Genomic DNA, 18,511 nt, shown 5'->3' with positions numbered 1-18,511 from the left:
CTGTTTTTCCAATTTACTTTTTCTTCTTACGCACCTTGTTTCGCTCACTTTCAGTTTTGATGTTAAAACCTGTTTTTTGTGTTTAATGTGTTCCTGACTTTGATACGAGGTTTCCTTTTAAATCTGTCGTTAAATCTGGTAGTAAATCAATAAAACAATTAACAAATTGGTTAAATCCTTGTTATATAGTTAAATCTGAGGTTAAATCTGGTGTAGTTGCATTTCTGTTTTCTTTTCTGAAGTTCGTGCTTGAAGCATAAACCTTCCCATCTTCTCTTTAATGCCCACTATCACAAATGATGAGGCTACTCAACTTGTGTTGGTAGAACCGACACCATCAAGTGCCTTCTTTTAGTGCCCTGATGCTTTGTTGAGTAAATACCTTAGCTTTAATCTATGTATTCTTCTGCCAACTTCCTGTCGCTTTCACTGAGTCCGTCGAGAATGATGTGTCTGAGCGTGAAGTGTTTCGGAGGGTCCACGTGGGCCTTTTTAAATATGTTCGTCCACATCTTGAAGGCGAGTGGTGCAACGGCTATTTTCAGTTTCAGAGGCAGGTTATTCAGGGCCCTTTTAAATATGATTTCGAGGTTGGGGAGTGACTCTTTGATTCCAAATGAAATTGCGGCGCGGGTTGCGTGCATCAGGGCCTCTTTACCGATGCCCGTGGCGGCCTTCTTCAGTGATTGCAAGAGGCGGGACTTGAAACTCGGTTTAGTTACCGCAGTGCTTCCCTCCTCTGGTAATTCTAGATTGGCTTCCTGCAAAATAATTAGTCAAGTTTAGGTATAGGTTATCTGCGTTTTACCGCTGATTCTATCAACTACCTAGTCACCAATTTCAAGATAATTTAAAAGAATATGAGTTTTGGCCTAATATCTATCTAAAGCTGCCATTTTTAGCATCACTTAGTAGTGCAACATAATTTTTTCAGCAGCTAGCCATAGTCAATAATTTATAAAAATAATAATCAGAAAGCCACCTGGAGGAAGGTGTACAATGCATCGACGTTCTCTTCCCTGTTTAAATCGAAACCGCTGGTGTTTAACACGTTGATCATACGATCAGCAAGCTTCTCAAGCACCTTCTCATTGAAAACCTCCAATTCAGTGAGGAAAGCCTCACTGAGCTCATCCGTGATATCCAAAGCTGAATATTATTAGCGAATTCGGTAAAAATAAGAGCTGCATAACTAGGTGTGTTAAGTCTAGAGATACTAAATAAGTAAACAGGGGGTTTGAATCACCAATCTAGTAACTACCCTAGCAAAAAGTACCATTTCCCTCAAGAAATGAGGATTCCAAACTGAGATTCTTATTCCTGTAAGAGTCTACAAAAAAAGCAGAGGGAAACAAAAATAAAAACAATAAAGCGCCCTTAAAGCAATTCATCTTTAAAATATTTAAAAAAACTGATTTAAGACTCGGCAGTGATACTAAACCAACACCAGGATCAATGCCGCGTAGACTCAGTGTTAAATATAGTAGACTCAAATTTATTTTTTAATTAAATTGAGCAGAAGCAGAAAACTTAATTAACAAACAAATTTGAAATGTTAAATCCAGTTAAAGCAGTAAAGTTAAATCTATTTGTGGTATTTGTAATCCGAACTGCGAGTGGGTCGAATTCGGAACAAAATTAAATCCAGAGTGTAATATTATGTAAAAAATATATAGTGGCCTGCCTGGGTAAGCGGTTAGCTCAACCTTCTAGTAAAACAACATCAGCACTCAATAGCATTAAACCGCCTGGGTGCAGGGTCGCAAAAACGTATCAGATTGCCACTATGGGCCTTAGATACACTGTCCAAGGCGTCGAATAAATTAAAAAACGGTAAACAGGTGTTGAATCCACGAATAGGAGGGAGTTGAGGAAATTTAAAAGTTACACACTTTCAGTATGTTGGAAGAGTGAGTAACAGTCAGTTTGAGAGGAAAGGTACCAAATTACACTCAAGTAGTTTATGTATTACGTATGTCAATTTAGATGCGCACATATGTTAAGTCTAAAGGGCACTTATACATAACTAACACGTATACGGCGACACACTAACTCTGCTCTTACGTAAACGGCAGTTTATTTAAATACTTCCTGGAATCCACATGTATACATAAATCTGGACCCGTAGATACACAGTTTATGGAACTTTGTTCAAATTTGTAATGCATATGTGCTAAAAGAGTTGTGGCGATGCATCACCATGATTACTAAAAAATAACGTAAATTTCCACACGTTTACCAACGTTCACTTACAGATAAAATGCATAAATTAGTTGTAGTTTTATTTTTAGTTATTTTACACTCGAGAGTAAGTTTTCCACTACTGCAGTCACAGTTTACCGTAGACACACCAATCGCATTGTATCACGGTTCTAGACAGTAAAAAATCGTTCAATTACAATCAGGTTAACATACACTAATAAGTAACTGATAAATAGTAGCTATCAGCCGTTAATTTATGCTTGGCGTTTAGTATTAGTGGTAATAACTGTTTCTTAGCATGACCCTAATCTCAAAAGGTGCAAAGATTTAGTCGATGCGACTCGCAGTGGCTTAAAAAGGGCGTACACCTCCTCAATCGGGGAAATTAGGAAACATCCCATCTCATCTACACTGACTGGCGTCAGCTTGTGCCTCTCCTCTCTCGTTTGGAGCAAGTGTGTGAATGTAAACCGTATTCAGCACAGGGGTGACGTTAGAAGCATCAGCGACCTGGCCAAGAGCGTTTTAAACATGCTCCTCATCCCCGAGTTTAACCCGAATTCAATATTGCAAATACTTTCCTTCTATTTAACCCTCAAGAGACTCGAGTCCGTGAGCGGATTTGACGCCACTATTAAAATGATCACCATTGACGCCCTAGTTGGCTTACTGTTTTCAAACTTTGTCGTCAAAAGGTTGAACTTGGCCGATTACACTTTCAACCGCTTCGATTTTGATAAATTTTCCAAGTCTCTCGTCAGCTTATCTTGTTTCAATTCTCCCGAGGAGCCCATTTTGGCCTACGGGGTAATTCGCACGAAGAACAAGTACTTTCCACCCCTGCTTGTTCTCTCAGATTACCTTTTTACTTTTCAAACTAGTAGTTTAATTAACAGTGCTATCGGCATAATTTACGGGTTAATCGCTCTATCCACTTACAACTTTTTATTCAACTCTTAATTTTTTTTCAAAGAAGAACGAAACGCATTCTACCATATACATTAATTAGTCTACAAAATTACTATTTTACACACATGTTACCACTGCCACCATTAGACCATGGCAAACACCAATGGCAACTTACAATGGCAACTTCCAATGGCAACTTCCAATGGCAAAATTATGTTACTGGGTGTAATGAGTATAACCTACTGTTTATATTTATTTCACCAAGTTCCGTGTTCCGATTCAGTAAGACAAATCCGAAGTCATCAAACAACGTCAGCAGTATTAACTTTTTACTGTCGATCAACCCCTTGTCACTACTGCTAACCTTGCTTAAAACCACCGGTCTCAAGTCGCTCATTATCTTTTTAATAAACACGTACATACCTCGTTTATCACAGTTGCCGTGCGACTTCCTTAGGCATTCAACTAACTTCAACTCGCTCAATTCCTCCATCACACTGCTACCGGTACCACTAATATTAGTATCACTGGTAGTGTCATCAATACCTTCCTTGTTTATCAGTAAATACATTCTATACTTATTTATTAGTATTTTATTCAATATTCTGTTCACTGTTTCCTGGCCTACGTAGCAGCCCTTGTTGTGGTTGATGTAGTTAAACTTATCCAAGTTCAAGTCGAACAACATTACCTTGCTGGCACTGACTCTAGTCGTGGTACTAGCACTAGCACTACTGCTAAATAAAAAGTCTAACAGGAAGCAGTTTAGCAACATTGTTTTTTCATATGGTCCCACATCCTCGCTACTGGGCGTACTAGCCCCTTTAGTGGCCTCTTCCACAGTCGTTGCGTCCAGCAACCTGTAGTAGCGATTTCCGAAGAACCTGTTTCTAACATCCAAAAACCTCAGCACTCCACTCCTCACCGATCCATTTTCTCCGACACTTCTTCCACCGCACTTACTCCTAGTATAACGGTCTATGATCTCCGATGAACCGTCTTCACTCTTCGTAGCACCATCTTCTACTAGACTCCTTATCTCCGCTGGCGGCTCAACATATACTTGCGACCCAATTAAGCCTATGTTTACTTTTGATCCCAGTTTCCTCCTCTTCAAAATATGTAACAGAGCACTGCAATTTAACCTCAGTGTATCCAGGTAATAGCTATCTTCGTGCTTAAACACTAGTGATTCACAGGCGATATATCCCATTGATGATAAAAATACTGCTGGTCTAACTTCAGCGGTGTTAATTAAATTTAAATCTGTCGTCACTAGCCCCTGTAAAAATGGAAATACATCTCTTCCATTTAACTTTAACAATAACCTATTTGTTAGTCTATACATTTTCCTTTACATTTATATTCCTGTTACTATTATTATTGTTACTATTACCGCTGTATTTGTTACTATTATTATTACTATTGTATTTATTACTGTTATTGTTACTGTTACTATTGTTATCACTGTATTTGTTATTACTGTTTTTATTACTGTTAATATTGGTACTATTGTTGTTACTATTACTATTATGCATTCGTTTCCTTTTACTTGGCCTAACCCTTCTCCTTCTTACACGCTTATTTTTATTATTCTTACTTTCGATACTACTACTTACGTAACTATTAGTATTAGCTCCACTGGTGGCTTCAGTACTCTTAACACCGGCTAAGTTACTATCACTGTTACTTGCACTAATCACACCGTCACTATCACCCTTCTTATAATACTCTATTGGATGCGAATTGTATATTTTCAGCTGTTTCAGGTTACTCAGCACCTCTTTTACGTCTACCGATGGGTTATTCGATAGGTTAAGGTCCTTCAGGTTACTCAGTTTATACAGTCCCCTTACGTTCACTATTTGATTATTCCCCAAATCCAGTATCTTAAGACATGAATACAGCTCTAGATTGTTCGGCAAGGTAAGAATCTTATTCGAATTCAACCTCAGCTCAGCTAACACTGGGTACTTGTCTGATATTGGAAATTCTCTCAACTTGTTGTGGCTCAGTGTTATTTTTTTCAACTTATTCATAAACGTGTTAGGTGACTTAAAGCTCTCTATGTTATTGTGACTCAAAATAAGCACCTCCAAATTGACTAACTTTGATATATTTGGCACGCTACCTACACAATAACGTTATTTTAAATCAATCCGTATCTTAATAATTACTTATGTGTGTTTTCATCAAAATCATTCTTTTTCAATAAAATACTACCTTCTTAACAAGCATATACTTATTAATAACTGTTTAATTAATTTATAACTATTAATTTACTTATTTTGTTATTATTCAGTATCAATACTCGAAGTGACTGTAAGCAGTTCAAGTTACACAGTTCCGTGATCTACGTAAATTTTTATTCAATGATTTCTCCTATTTTATACATACTTAACTACATCTACGTATCTGTTTACGTTGTTATGCGATAGGTTCAATAGTGTCAAATTTTGCAGATGTTGTAGGCTTATTATCTCCGACACCAGATTCCTCGTCAGGTTTATTGATTGCAAGTTTATATTTTGCTCTAGAAACCTCATGTCTCTGATTTTATTGTTACACAGTGTCACCTTTTCCAGTGATTTCATCGAATACAGGTCCTCCACTTGTGTGATTCCTCCATCGTTCAGGATGAGCGTTTTACACGCTGTTATGTCTCCATCTTTTACGATTCCTGATATTTTAGCTATATTTAACTTATTTTCTTCATCTTCCATCCTATATTCCACCTTTTCAACTAATTATTCCTATTCATGGGGAAGATTCCATTTTTTTTTCTAGGTTTAGTGCCAATGTTTTTCATATCCACACACATTTCAATACAATTTACCATATATTTTACACTTCTAGTCACATTAGTGTTGAGGGTAGCTTAAGTTACTTTCTCTGACCAGCGCGTCCAGGATTTGACCATATTTCTACACATTTATTAATGTCAATGTTGATATAACAACTACTAATACTAATACTACCACTAATATTTCTACTTCTTCCACTAATTTTACTAACACTTATGCAACATCTAGTAATAATAATAATTGGTTATGCTCTATTTATTACCTCCTGGAGATTACGTCTCTTGAGTTTATTCGTTGTCGTTAACAGGTCGTTTTCTATTGCAAACAGCTCATCATCGATGTGGAACGTTTTAACCTTTTCAAACCCCTTTACTCCACTTGTATCAAACACCTTTTTCATTTCCTATATTAGTTTTAATTCACCATTATCACTAATTACTGTTACCATAGCAATTAATTACTACTGTCTATCCACTATTTACTATATATATACACACACACACACACATACATATTTATCTACTTAATCTTCCAATTACTATCTACTATTCTTACGTTAGTTAGGAAATCTTTAAACTGTTTTGAGCTTGCTACTTCCTTTCTCGACATCTTGCTGCAATTGTTTTTTTTCGCCCATAATTCAAGCTCTAGTTCATCTGGCACTACTACTGCTACTGGGTTCAACTAAACATTCCTTTATTTACTCACCAACTTACGTATTCTGATTTCCCTGTTACGTACGCTTGGCACACTACTGGCACTGCTGTTATTATCGCCTCCAACTTTTCAGGTGATATGTACTCTCCCTATGATTACATTATATTTTACTCAACTAGTTATCTATTACTAGTATTGCTATTAAGTTCGTTGCTATTAATATTGATACTAGTGCCATTACCAGTATTAATACTGTTACTACTAGTAATACTCATACTACCACTGTTACTAGTACTACTGTTACTAGTACTACTAATACTACTACTATTATTACTGATACTATTGTTACTGTTACTACTACCACTAGTACCACTAATATTACCACTACCAAAGCCAATATCCATATTTATCATTTGTCTATTAACAATTTACCTGTGACAGCTTAAATATGTTTTTGCGGCGATCTATTATTCTAATGGCGCCGTTTGGAAGAAGCTCTGCAATATCTCCCGTTAGAAACCTACATTTCCGTTATTATCTCAAAATCTTATCACTAATCACTATTTCTACCACTTCTACTTTTCCCGTGTATCTATCTACTATCTATCTTCTATCTATTTTATCAATCAATTCCTTTCCTCTTTTTATTTTCCAAACTTACCATCCATTTTCAAAGGACTCTCTGTTTGTTTCATCGCTTCTGTAATACGACTTCACTATGTTATAGCCTCTCAAAAGTAACTCTCCCCTAAATTTACATTTATTCATTTCAGTCTCAAATTTATTGTTACCTTGGATTTTTATCCGTTACGTAGTAGTTAAAGTCTGGAAGTGACTTTAGTCTGAATTCCATCGTTGGCACTGGTCCTCCCACGTGACTTGAGTCACTGTCGTATTTTTCCGTGTGGAACGCCCCTGCACATGTTTCTGTGAGCCCATATCCCTGAAACATTGTTGTTATTACCACCACTAATGTTGCTACTACTAGTGTTGTTGTTTTTACTATTACCAGTATTACTACTATTACTATTAATAGTGTCAGTATTACTGGTACTACTAATACTAATACTACTACTAGTGGCTATTGCTATATCAACTTACTGAAATTAGAGGTATTGAGAACAGTGCTCTTATGTTGTCGAACACTTTTGGCGACAGTGGTGCTGACCCTGTCAGCATCCACTCCACGTTCCCTCCCAGCAGTCTCTTAAACTTCTTAAAGAGTATCTTGTCCCACACCCTGTGTGTTACTTCTCCCGACCTTTTAATCTTCTTCAGCTTCGAGTTTAGTCCCATGTTAAAAAGCATTTTCACCAGAAAGTTTTTCTGCGAGACTGTTGAGAAGACCTTGTCGTGTATTCTCATGTATAACCTGGGCACTGATGGGAACACGTTTGGCTTAAGTGTCTTGATGTCGTCGAGCACGTTTTTAACGTCTCCTGAGAAGACTCCCACCACGCTCCCTTCAATATACGAGCATGAGATGTACAATCTTTCGTACATGTGAGACAGCGGCAGGTAGCTCAAGTGCACTCTCGGGCTGTCGATTTCCGTCGTTTTATAGTCGCAGACTAAGAATGTATTTGCATGACATAAATATGTTCCTGATGCCTAGCTACTATCATGCGCTTAGTCGAAAACATAAACTTAGCTAATGGCATATTCTCTTTCTGACATAAGCTCAGTCTATACCAAACACACAACTACCACAGTATACTATTATCTAATACCATTTAGTATACTAATTCGTAAGTCACCACAGTTTAACTATTTAGTCATCTTTTCTACAACTTACCTATTCTATTCACTATTACTACAAGTGAGGTGTGCTGATGCTGCGACACTATTACTCCTTTGGGCACTCCTGAGACTCCTGATGTGTATGATATTGTGTTTACGTCCGTCGGTTTCGCTGGCGTAAACTCTCGCGGGTTATTCCTTCCGCGCTGCACCACTTCGTTCCACGTCATGAAGGTCACGTTTTTGTAGCTAAGTCCTGGGTCCACGTTGTCGACTCCTATTACTACTACCAGACTCAAACTGTTGTTCAGCCTCGGCATAAGGTTCAGGAGCTTAAATGCGCATTTATTGTCACACACTACCACGCTCAACTCTACACATTGTTATTTATTTGTGCTAAGTCCACTCAACTTCCAATATCTACCTTTCTGGCTACTGTGGGCTACCTGTTGTGTTTAGTATGTATTCCGTCGACTGTTCTCCCAGTGTATCGTACAGAGGCACCAGTGTTAGGCCGAATGCGTTGCACACCTGCTCGCACATCAGCCATTCTGGCGTGTTAACTGAGTAAATTCCCAGCATTTTGACCTTGGTGTCGTTGAACTCCTTCAGCGTCGCCTCCTTGAACTTGTTCAGGTGCAGCAGGCCGCTTCCCACGTCCTTCACCATTTTTTCCACTTCTCTGTACGTCAGGTACTCGAAATCTCCCAAAACTCCTTCCTTCACTGTTCTTTTGCCTATGCAGGGCGAGTTTTCTGAGAGACTCAGTCCTCTCTGGAACACATCCCATCTGCGCAATTTATCAGTGGAATCTCATATTATTTTAATCAAATATTCTTAACATCCACAGATTTTCATTACTTAATGTCATAAGGGCTAATAACTCATAAATATTTAAAAATACACAATGTGTCGGAGAGAATCGACTAGTTTACTTATATTTTCCTAACCCTGTTTGTATTTTCCCATCAAAGTAATCTTCGCAGGATAGCAATTTATCCTTGTAATTCGGGTTACGGTAAACGGCGGTGTAACCTGTGAATGATGTATTTTGTCACAAACGTACCATCTTCTTCCGAACCCTCCACTGGTACTGAGTATGTGTATTTCATTTTTAATAGAGGCTAATTTATTTACTAACGATTGTGAATTTAGTTGGTGTTTTAGCACATTATACCCTTTGATTCCTGCGTAATCCAGCTTTTACAAACACAGATATACAAATTATAATCAGTAGATTACAAATTATATAAAGAGCACTGTGTCTAAGATTAATTTCAGAGTCGATATCAGATAAATAATATATGTAAAAATTCAACTAGATTCTATAAACAACCCCCATTTAAAATTAAGTAAAAATTACTTTTATTATAGCGTTATATACTTTTTATTTCATTAATAAAACCGATTCTAAAATTTAGCATAATCATACGCCATTTCAATTTTAATCAACGATGAACAGTGTAAGTACAATATACATTATTCACATAGTTTTATTCCCAAGAACTACATCAATTTAGGATATTATTGGTAATAATGGGAAGGTTTCATTTTAATACATATACATATAACCATTTAAACCTTTGTTTAAGCAAAAAGTCATTTTCTTTACGACTCATTTTTTACACACCTGGATTATGTTTAATTTAAATTACAATATTTGCTGTTTAAGATTTGTTTAATCGTTTAACACATTTAGTCTATTTATAAAACAGTGGATTCGAATGAATTTATGTTTGAATATGTCGGAAGATAATACAGATTCCTGCTACGAATTGGCCGGTTCTGAAGATGGAGAATTCGCCTACAGTCTATTTGACGATTTCAAGTCCACTGACGCCTTTGAAGTTTACGATTATATGGAACAGAAATACGGCTTCAAATATAATCTACTTGGTACTTCGACCTTACACAGAGTTGCACTACTGAAATACCTGCAGGAGAAAAAAGATGCAAACAAGGATGTTCTAGAGGCCTACAATACACTAAAAAACAATAAAAACCTGGTTTTAGATAATTTTGAAAATTATGTTAAGCCCCCGTTTAAAAACGAAAAGTTGATTTGGGGATTTATGGAAAGTAGTGATAGTGAGGCTGAAGGATCAGTGCTATCAAATTACGTCCCAAACTATCCGAAAAAGGAAGAATTAGATCGCAAAAATGATAAGAACGGCGAAGATACGTAAATTTAGAATAAAATGAGTTCATTTGAGAAAGGGTGTACAATATTAAAAGCAAAGATTTGTTTTTTGCAAAGTATCTTCTACCGCTAATCTAGCTTAAAATGTATTCATATATATGTTACCAAACGTTTTTTGCACATCTTCCTAGTTTTTGCATAATAAATAATTCTTCACACTACACCAGGTGTGTCTACACTTAAAAGATTCCCATCAAATTCATTTAAAATAATTTAAATAAACTGTTGTATTTTATTGTTAGGAAAATTTAAGGTTAAAATGTCAGACGCTAATGAGGGTATAGATAATCTTTTATTATTAGTTACACAGCGATCCGGGTGCATAGAGAACCTTTTAGAGAACTTCTTTTCTTTCCTGGCCCGGAAAACGGACTTTTACAGACCTCCAGACAAGAGTAACGAAATATCGCTCGACCATTGCACAAATTTGGTCTCGTATTACTGTAGAAATGTAGGAATGAGGTACGCTGAACTAATTTCCAAGAATTCCAAAAAGGTGGCGGGAGCCCAGCCGAGTGATAATAAAAACACGCTCCCATCCTCAACTGAACTTTTGGCATCGTCTTCTCCGCAAGACTCTGGAAAACATCCCGAGTTGGCCAAAGATACTAACAAACGCGAGGATTCCACCGAATCTGGCAGATCTGATCGAAAGATCGCGGAAAAACCACACGAAACTGAGTCGAAAGGATCAAATAAAAATATGGGTTCGGATAAAACTGGTACGGTTACGAAAAGTGAGGTAGTAAGCGGCACACAGAAAGTGGAGAGGTCTGAGGACTCTGAGGATGACTCACCGCCTCCACCTGGGAACGGCGGCAAAACACAATGGTTAGAATTAGTTAGTTATGAATGTATGATAAGCCTTTAACGGATTTTACTTTTATAACTTATCATTTTTTGCTAATACGAACATAGGTATGAATGGACTCAGACCTTAAGCTCTTTGGAAGTTATGGTTACAGTTCCAGAAGGCACAGTTTGTAAAAACGTCAAGGTAGAAATAGGAACGAACACTTTGAACGTGAAAGTGAACAATAGACTGCTATTTGGTAAGAAAATTTACACACAGCTACACACAAACACACAGTACTGAGTGTGTTGGTTGAATAACAAACTGCTATAACACTAACGAATACCGTTGTAGGAGGCGAATTGTATGATTCCGTAAAGAGTGATGAGTCAGTATGGGCACTGGTGGACAACAAAATGCTCCAAATCTCACTTGAAAAAAGAAATCAGATGGGTTGGTGGGCGACGGTGGTAAAGGGTCACCCTGAGATCGATGTTAAAAAGATAGTTCCAGAGGTAACAAAAAATATTTATAATGATCACACTAGTTCTATTTATTTAAAAGTTGAGTATTGAGTGTGCTAGTTACGGTACTGGCGATTGTGCTAGGTAAATATTACTAGAGGGCGAAAATCAAACATAGTGTTTACGCTTTTGTAGAATAGTAAACTGAGTGACTTGGATTCTGAAACCAGGAGCACTGTTGAGAAGATGATGTTCGATCAGCGTCAAAAGGCTGCCGGGTTACCAACTAGCAGTCAGAGATCACAATACGAGGCGCTTGAGAAGTTTAAAAAGGCACATCCGGAACTGGACTTTTCAAAAGCTCAAATAAACTTTTCGTAATCGAGTTTATAATAAAAATATATTTATAATATCTACGTTGCTACAATACGACACACATATGTATTTTGATGATTCAAACACTCAAATGAATCGAATTTTTTGGATTAATGTTTACTTATGATATTAAAATAGAATAATTAAAGGGTCGGAAATTGTTGGCTATGACCGAAAAATGCCACAAATACTAAAAGTACAGTTAGATCTGTGTTCTGGCCGTCTTTTGAATTAAAATAAAAAGTGATGGCTGTAATGTGTTTCTATCATTTGTCATCTGCATCCCCCATGACTAAAAATATCTCTTATTTATATTTATTAGGTTTTAATAACACTAAATTTTATTATACTTATGTTAATTCAATCTATATTTGACTTATTTTTAAGATTTGGTAAGAATACACACAATTTCCTAATCAATCTTGTGGTTGAATCTACAGTTCAGAATAAGAAGATTTTTTGTTCCTATAGCAATGGACCCTAATCATCTTTGAATGGTGTCTTAAATGAACCAGAAAATAACTGATACGAGCCAATCATATTTTATATTTATTTAGAAGACTATAGAAGTAAAAGAATTGATCCCAATGACGATTTAAGTGGTTACTAGATAAGTGACTAATTTTAAATGGAACTAGATGAGTAAATTGGTTCTATTATGAAATCAAGAAAGAAAAAAATGGAAAAACAGTATACCTAGAAAGTATTAAACCTATTTAACTAAGAGTTGGACCTAAAAAAGTCTGAAAATATGCCACAATCAAGAACCACAGCAAGTGGAGTTTTTCACTATCCTATAAAGAGCCTTCGGCTGAAGTCAGAGTTGATTTTGATGACACCGCCTTAAAATTTTAAAAAGATAATAAAGAAAACTGGAATGAAGACAACTGTGAAAAACCCAAAAGAACACCTCGTATAGGTGATAGTGGTAGTAGAGATCAACATAGCCTATCAACCCATTTAGGTTAACCAGTTAAATCATCCGTAACTACTCTTGTTCAACGGAATTAATTTTTACTAAATTGTTGAAGGTGGGATAAATTCACCCAATTGTTGGCTTCGTATTTAAAAAAGACCAATATAACAAATCGGTTTCAAATTTATATTTAATTCAATCAGATTGTCTGAGTTATATTTTAAATAACTTACATCATTGTCTTCAACACGACCCTATCACCAATTATCGTTATGAATCTAACTTCTATTTATGGGCAATGTTCAAACTAATTACATAGACCTTTATTTAAAGGAAGGAAATCGATCAACTCACAATGCTAAATTGGAATATAATAAAAAATTGTATGAACAGTGCCCTAATTTTGAAATTGTAACATACAATATCAAATATAATCATCAATATAGTTATTTTTATAGGTCATATTTTTGTATTACAATAGATGATTTTGAAGATACGACGTTGTTTGAATATTTCAATCCTGAAAGCAAGGATCACTTAATCGATAAGATTGAGATTTATTATTGGCTATTTAAGCCTAAAAATCCACTAATTATCGTATTTACTACAAACAATGGAAAAAAATATCATTACAAATTTTATTATTTGATATGGGCAAATTCACTTATTTATAACAAGCTCATTACTGAACATTTTAATGAATCTCAATTGAAAGATGAATTAATAAAGGAGAACAATGACGTGAATAAAAAGTTTACTTTAAAAGTAGGATCTGGTGTTAATATTCATATTTTGACAATAAATGATGTTGTATCAGGTGAAAATGCCGACTTAGTATTATTTAAAAAAATTATATTTATACCTAAAAGAGATACAACTAAATCCGGCAATCCTGTATTGTATACTAGCACTCTATTATCATTACAAAATCGAGATCATGGATTTCGATATCACACCGATTTTTCATACTTAATTGATCTTAATGAACAAAAATTTAATGGAGTCGTTGTATACTATACAGGTAAGCACAAACCTCCCGAAAACATACCAGTTCTCATCGAGTTTTACAATGACTGTAATAAAATACAGTTTTGTAAAAAGGATAAAGACTGGTTCTATTGGGAGAAAAAAACGGTTAGTTATTGGAGTTCGATAGGATTGGAAGCTGAATTGTTGAAATTAAAACAAGCTTCTGATAGTTATGATAAGTTAACATATGACTTGGATAATAAAAAAAATTACAGCAATGTTGGTGTTAGTCTGGATACCGAATCAACTAGTCATTACTCAGTTTATTCACACACTCCAACCGATCAACAGTTAACTCATAAAAAAACGACGATTTTGATCAAAAATCAAGAGATCAAAATGAAAGACGGCAAAAAATATGAAAAAATCTTGTTTGATGTGAGCACTTATTTTTTGATTAGTAATACAGGTATGGAGGATAATAAATTTTTTTTGATAAAATTTATTGAGACAGATGAAGAAGGGTACGTTGGAACACCAGCTTATTACACTAAAAATGAAGATAGTGAGGAAACGTGGACACAATTAGATATTCTTTTTAATGAAGCACAGGAAAGATTGGGGAAGATACTTGAGCTTGAATTTTATGGTTCGGATTTCAAGAACATGAGAAACGATGCATATAACATTTTAAACGAAAAACCGCCTATTACTTTTAAAAAACGATCATCTGCAACATCAGTGTCACATAAAGACGTCCGTGTTATATCGATAGGAAGAGATGGACGTCCAATGGTTCAAATAAGTCCACATCAGATTAAAATTGAAAAAGATAGAGCTTCCACTAAACCACATTCCAGAGAGAAATCTAAGGGACCTAAATGTGCAACAATTTCCCATATTCCAGAATACGTACATAAAGATGATTCCAATCTCACAAAAGTAATAGTTTTGTTACTTGAAAAACAATGTTCATATGGCGATAACGATGTTAGTATGGCCCTTAAGCAATCATCATTAGATCCCAAGAAATGCAGAATATTAAATCAGACGACAATTGTTACCGGAATATCGACCGAAGGGACTCGTCAGTGTGTCGATAAATATGGTTTCAATTTAATTCAGCACTATTTTATTAATCTTAACGAGATAATTAAGAAAGTGAGTTACGATGTTGAATTAAAAGTTTTTATACGTAACAGTTATAGCAGCGATAATTTCAGTGAATTAAAGTTATATAAAACGGATACTGACACCACACCCATCAAATTAGATTATAAAAGATTTAACGACGATTTTTACGTTTACTTTTACGGAAACGATCCCAGGCCCCTTCTATTTTACTATGATGGCAAAACCTACAGACCCAATTCAATATTTGATTATTATAAGAGTTGGATTCATGTTCCTGAAATCACAGATTTTTCGTGTGATAAAGATAGAAGCACCAAATTGTTGGATAAGCTTTCTGAAATTGTTGGAATATTGAATGTGGTACATCTCAGGCAAAGTCAACTTTTTACTTATGCAGGGGCCAATGGCGATGAAACACAAAATACACTAATTTATGCTGTACATGAATTTGAAGACAAACACGTTTTGGTTAAGCTAACACATAGTAAAACTCGTACTTATAGTATCTGTACTCATGTTCCCTATGGGATTGATGGCGATGGAGATGGCTTTAGGCTGGGAATTATTACATATGATGGCACTACAAACACTATAGCAAAATATGATATGAAACGCCAATTAGTATATGTGGCTGCCTATTATAGTCTTAATGATAAAAACCTTGAACGGCCTCTCATGTTAGATCTTGGTTATAAACCTGAAATTATCGCACCCGAACTTTCTTACTATGATTATTTCACTGAACTTGAGCCAGAAGACTACAAGTTAATCCCCGATATTAAACCTTACTTTACTAACGAATATCATACTTTACAACCGCCTCTATCTTCTAAACCCCCAGATACACCTTCTTTAACTCAACCCCCAATTATTATACCACCTCAAGTTAAACTACCTGAACCCCGCCCACCCCCTACAAAAAGTAAACCGGATTTAAGTGCCACTAAGGGTACACAGGTTACACACAAACCTGTAAAACCTGATTCGCATACACCTCATTCAAAACCCTCTCAAACACCTGCTCGCACTATACCTCCGGATAAACCTGCCGCAGCTAAACCCACAGCCTCTCAGGGTCCAGCAATCAAACATACTTTACCTCCAGTTTCTAGTCCTGCACCTCGTCCTGAGGCTCATCCTCCTGTCCAACCTGAATCACATTCTCCTGCAGTTATACCATTTCCGCCCTTTCAGACTCAAACTCCTTCTGATCCTAACATTGTTCATGAGTTCCATCAATTAGACAGTACCAATAATGATAGGTGGCTCCAGACAGAACACTTTGATGGCATTAATATTGAAAAATCATTGAAAAAAATAGAAGACACATTACAAACAAAAACGGACAAGCAGAGACAAGCAGGGAGTAGTGCTAAAGATGATGGAGAATCCACAAATATTACTCTGATTGGTGGATCTGTGGGAGGCGGAGTAGCAGGTGTGGGTCTGATAGGTGGTGGAGCAGTGGCTGCAGTCAAGTATCCTTTTTTGTTAATTCCATCTATCAAGCCACTATTGTAACATATTTTAACATTTTAAGTTTTCAATGGTTGAATATTCACACGCCACGTCACATCACACAATCACTCAATGTAAAATCACACAATGTAATATATCACTTCGCCACTCACGCAACGCAGTGTTTCAGAATTTATAATTCGAAATCTAATGTAGCACAGTAATATTTTAAAAACATTTACGTTTTAATTACCAATTTCATATTGTGAGTTAAGGGTTATATTTTATATTGTGTGTTACTGGAATCTTGGGTGTCTGACAATGTGTTACGTAATAAACTCAGTGGACACACAAAATCCAGTATGTTATATACTATCAGAACAATCATTAGATCATCATTACAGATTTTAATTGAGATGTGTATACGGAATCAACAAAAATAAGTCTGTTTAATAGGTCAAATATTCTACAATAAATGTTGCAATTTGTTCACACATCTGACTATAACAGACACAAATGACACAACATAACAATTAGTAAATTAATGACGTGTTCACATATGGTTTTATGTTCATAATATACGTTATATTGTACATCATCTATGTTGTGGCATCACCACACAGTCGACAGCAATATACGAACATACTCGATCATTTTCATATTGGTATCTTTTCGTGATTTGACACCTTTTCCCTGAATTTTTCATGTGCCTCGTCCCATACTTTGATGAACTCAGAATTGTCAACAATTCTAATTTCCTCAACATCGTCCTACACCACCATATATCATTGTCACTGATACACTTAGCATAACTAAATCTACGACTCTAACACTGCTAAACACAAACTAACAGGCACCAACAACAACATACTTAATAAAACTAAACATTTTATAATATAAATAGACATATACCAAAGGCCACTGACAGAAATCAATACATTGGCAATAATCGGAAACTAGTAATCAGTAACTCAATCAACTAGGCTCTGAATAACTACCCATATTCTGATAACTAATTAATACTTTGAATAACTTTGGCCACCATATGAAACAGTCACTTATTTCAACCAACTTCTGCACATTCACTTCTATAAACTTTGCCTTTACCCTGTTTTCAAAGTATAACTTTGGCTTCAACTTCTCAGAATTGACCTTTTTTGAATATTCTTTTAATGATTTCCAGTCAATTTCCAAATTTACTATCTCCCAGTTCCAAAAGGATTCGTCCTTCTTAATCTTAGAGTAGAACTCTTTGCACATAATCTCCTTTTCATTATCGCATAGCGATATTGAAATCTCATTAAACTTCAAAGTAAGTTTTTTATAATCGAAATTCAGCAAAATATAAAAATTTACACTGTATCTGTCTTGACTATAAAAGTGTGAATCTACGGTTACAATTCCGTGCAAAATCCTTTTGTGCCACTCCTTAGAAACGTCCTCTAACTCAATTACCTTTTTATCAGTACTATCTCTTACTTTATATCCATCTTTACTCAATATTACTTGCTGATTCGGGTTCAATTTAACTACATTCAATTTGTGTGATTCCTCATCATCTGAAACTTCTATTTTGTCCCACTTTGAATAATCTATACTCATAATTTACTTTACAACTCAATTTTATAAGTTTAACCTCGTAATATAGGTACAATAACACATTTGCACTAAAATTCAATCAAATATCAAAATACGATTTTTAAAGGTAAATATTCTTACACATATCAACAATTTAATCAATTATTTGTATGGAAAGACGAATTTTAAACTTTGGTAGCCAATCAATGTTCTAGTGGCGAAAATTAGAATCAGTTCTCATGTGGGTCAGATCTCTACATTTTCGATATCCATTTTTTTTATACGTATTAAATCTTTCTCGGATTTAATACA

General features: G+C 35.5%; 7 protein-coding genes across 7 annotated transcripts; 4 read left to right on the top strand and 3 right to left on the bottom strand.

The window, feature by feature from the left end:
• Positions 1–389: 389 nt before the first annotated feature.
• Positions 390–1,391, bottom strand: TOT_010000490 (conserved hypothetical protein; the record flags this gene model as incomplete). Its single annotated transcript, XM_009691031.1, has 3 exons — positions 390–761; positions 983–1,149; positions 1,277–1,391. 3 exons carry the CDS (start codon positions 1,389–1,391, stop codon positions 390–392), a joined length of 654 nt encoding a protein of 217 aa, XP_009689326.1.
• Positions 1,392–2,260: 869 nt separating this feature from the next.
• TOT_010000489 (conserved hypothetical protein) lies at positions 2,261–3,162 on the top strand (the record flags this gene model as incomplete). Its single annotated transcript, XM_009691030.1, has 2 exons — positions 2,261–2,278; positions 2,500–3,162. The coding sequence occupies 2 exons, from the start codon at positions 2,261–2,263 to the stop codon at positions 3,160–3,162; spliced, it is 681 nt and encodes a 226-aa protein (XP_009689325.1).
• Positions 3,163–3,322: 160 nt separating this feature from the next.
• Positions 3,323–9,424, bottom strand: TOT_010000488 (long-chain-fatty-acid--CoA ligase 5; the record flags this gene model as incomplete). The annotated part of the gene is made up of 15 exons (XM_009691029.1): positions 3,323–4,023; positions 4,108–4,393; positions 4,674–5,238; positions 5,653–5,854; positions 6,192–6,318; positions 6,471–6,599; positions 6,632–6,721; positions 7,005–7,092; positions 7,234–7,320; positions 7,364–7,515; positions 7,674–8,143; positions 8,368–8,685; positions 8,759–9,102; positions 9,263–9,347; positions 9,379–9,424. 15 exons carry the CDS (start codon positions 9,422–9,424, stop codon positions 3,323–3,325), a joined length of 3,690 nt encoding a protein of 1,229 aa, XP_009689324.1.
• Positions 9,425–10,054: 630 nt separating this feature from the next.
• TOT_010001267 (uncharacterized protein) lies at positions 10,055–10,498 on the top strand (the record flags this gene model as incomplete). The annotated part of the gene is made up of 1 exon (XM_009691028.1): positions 10,055–10,498. One exon carries the CDS (start codon positions 10,055–10,057, stop codon positions 10,496–10,498), a length of 444 nt encoding a protein of 147 aa, XP_009689323.1.
• Positions 10,499–10,771: 273 nt separating this feature from the next.
• On the top strand, positions 10,772–12,150 carry TOT_010001266 (uncharacterized protein; the record flags this gene model as incomplete). Its single annotated transcript, XM_009691027.1, has 4 exons — positions 10,772–11,343; positions 11,431–11,564; positions 11,660–11,820; positions 11,965–12,150. The coding sequence occupies 4 exons, from the start codon at positions 10,772–10,774 to the stop codon at positions 12,148–12,150; spliced, it is 1,053 nt and encodes a 350-aa protein (XP_009689322.1).
• Positions 12,151–13,351: 1,201 nt separating this feature from the next.
• On the top strand, positions 13,352–16,684 carry TOT_010000485 (conserved hypothetical protein; the record flags this gene model as incomplete). Its single annotated transcript, XM_009691026.1, has 1 exon — positions 13,352–16,684. One exon carries the CDS (start codon positions 13,352–13,354, stop codon positions 16,682–16,684), a length of 3,333 nt encoding a protein of 1,110 aa, XP_009689321.1.
• A 593-nt stretch (positions 16,685–17,277) lies between these two features.
• TOT_010001265 (SprA protein) lies at positions 17,278–18,223 on the bottom strand (the record flags this gene model as incomplete). The annotated part of the gene is made up of 2 exons (XM_009691025.1): positions 17,278–17,391; positions 17,645–18,223. The coding sequence occupies 2 exons, from the start codon at positions 18,221–18,223 to the stop codon at positions 17,278–17,280; spliced, it is 693 nt and encodes a 230-aa protein (XP_009689320.1).
• Between the last annotated feature and the right edge of the window lie 288 nt (positions 18,224–18,511).

The sequence above is a fragment of the Theileria orientalis genome, chromosome 1 (genome assembly GCF_000740895.1).
Source record: "Theileria orientalis strain Shintoku DNA, chromosome 1, complete genome".
Taxonomy (NCBI): Eukaryota; Apicomplexa; class Aconoidasida; order Piroplasmida; family Theileriidae; genus Theileria; species Theileria orientalis.
This window is presented reverse-complemented; position numbering and strand designations above follow the sequence as displayed.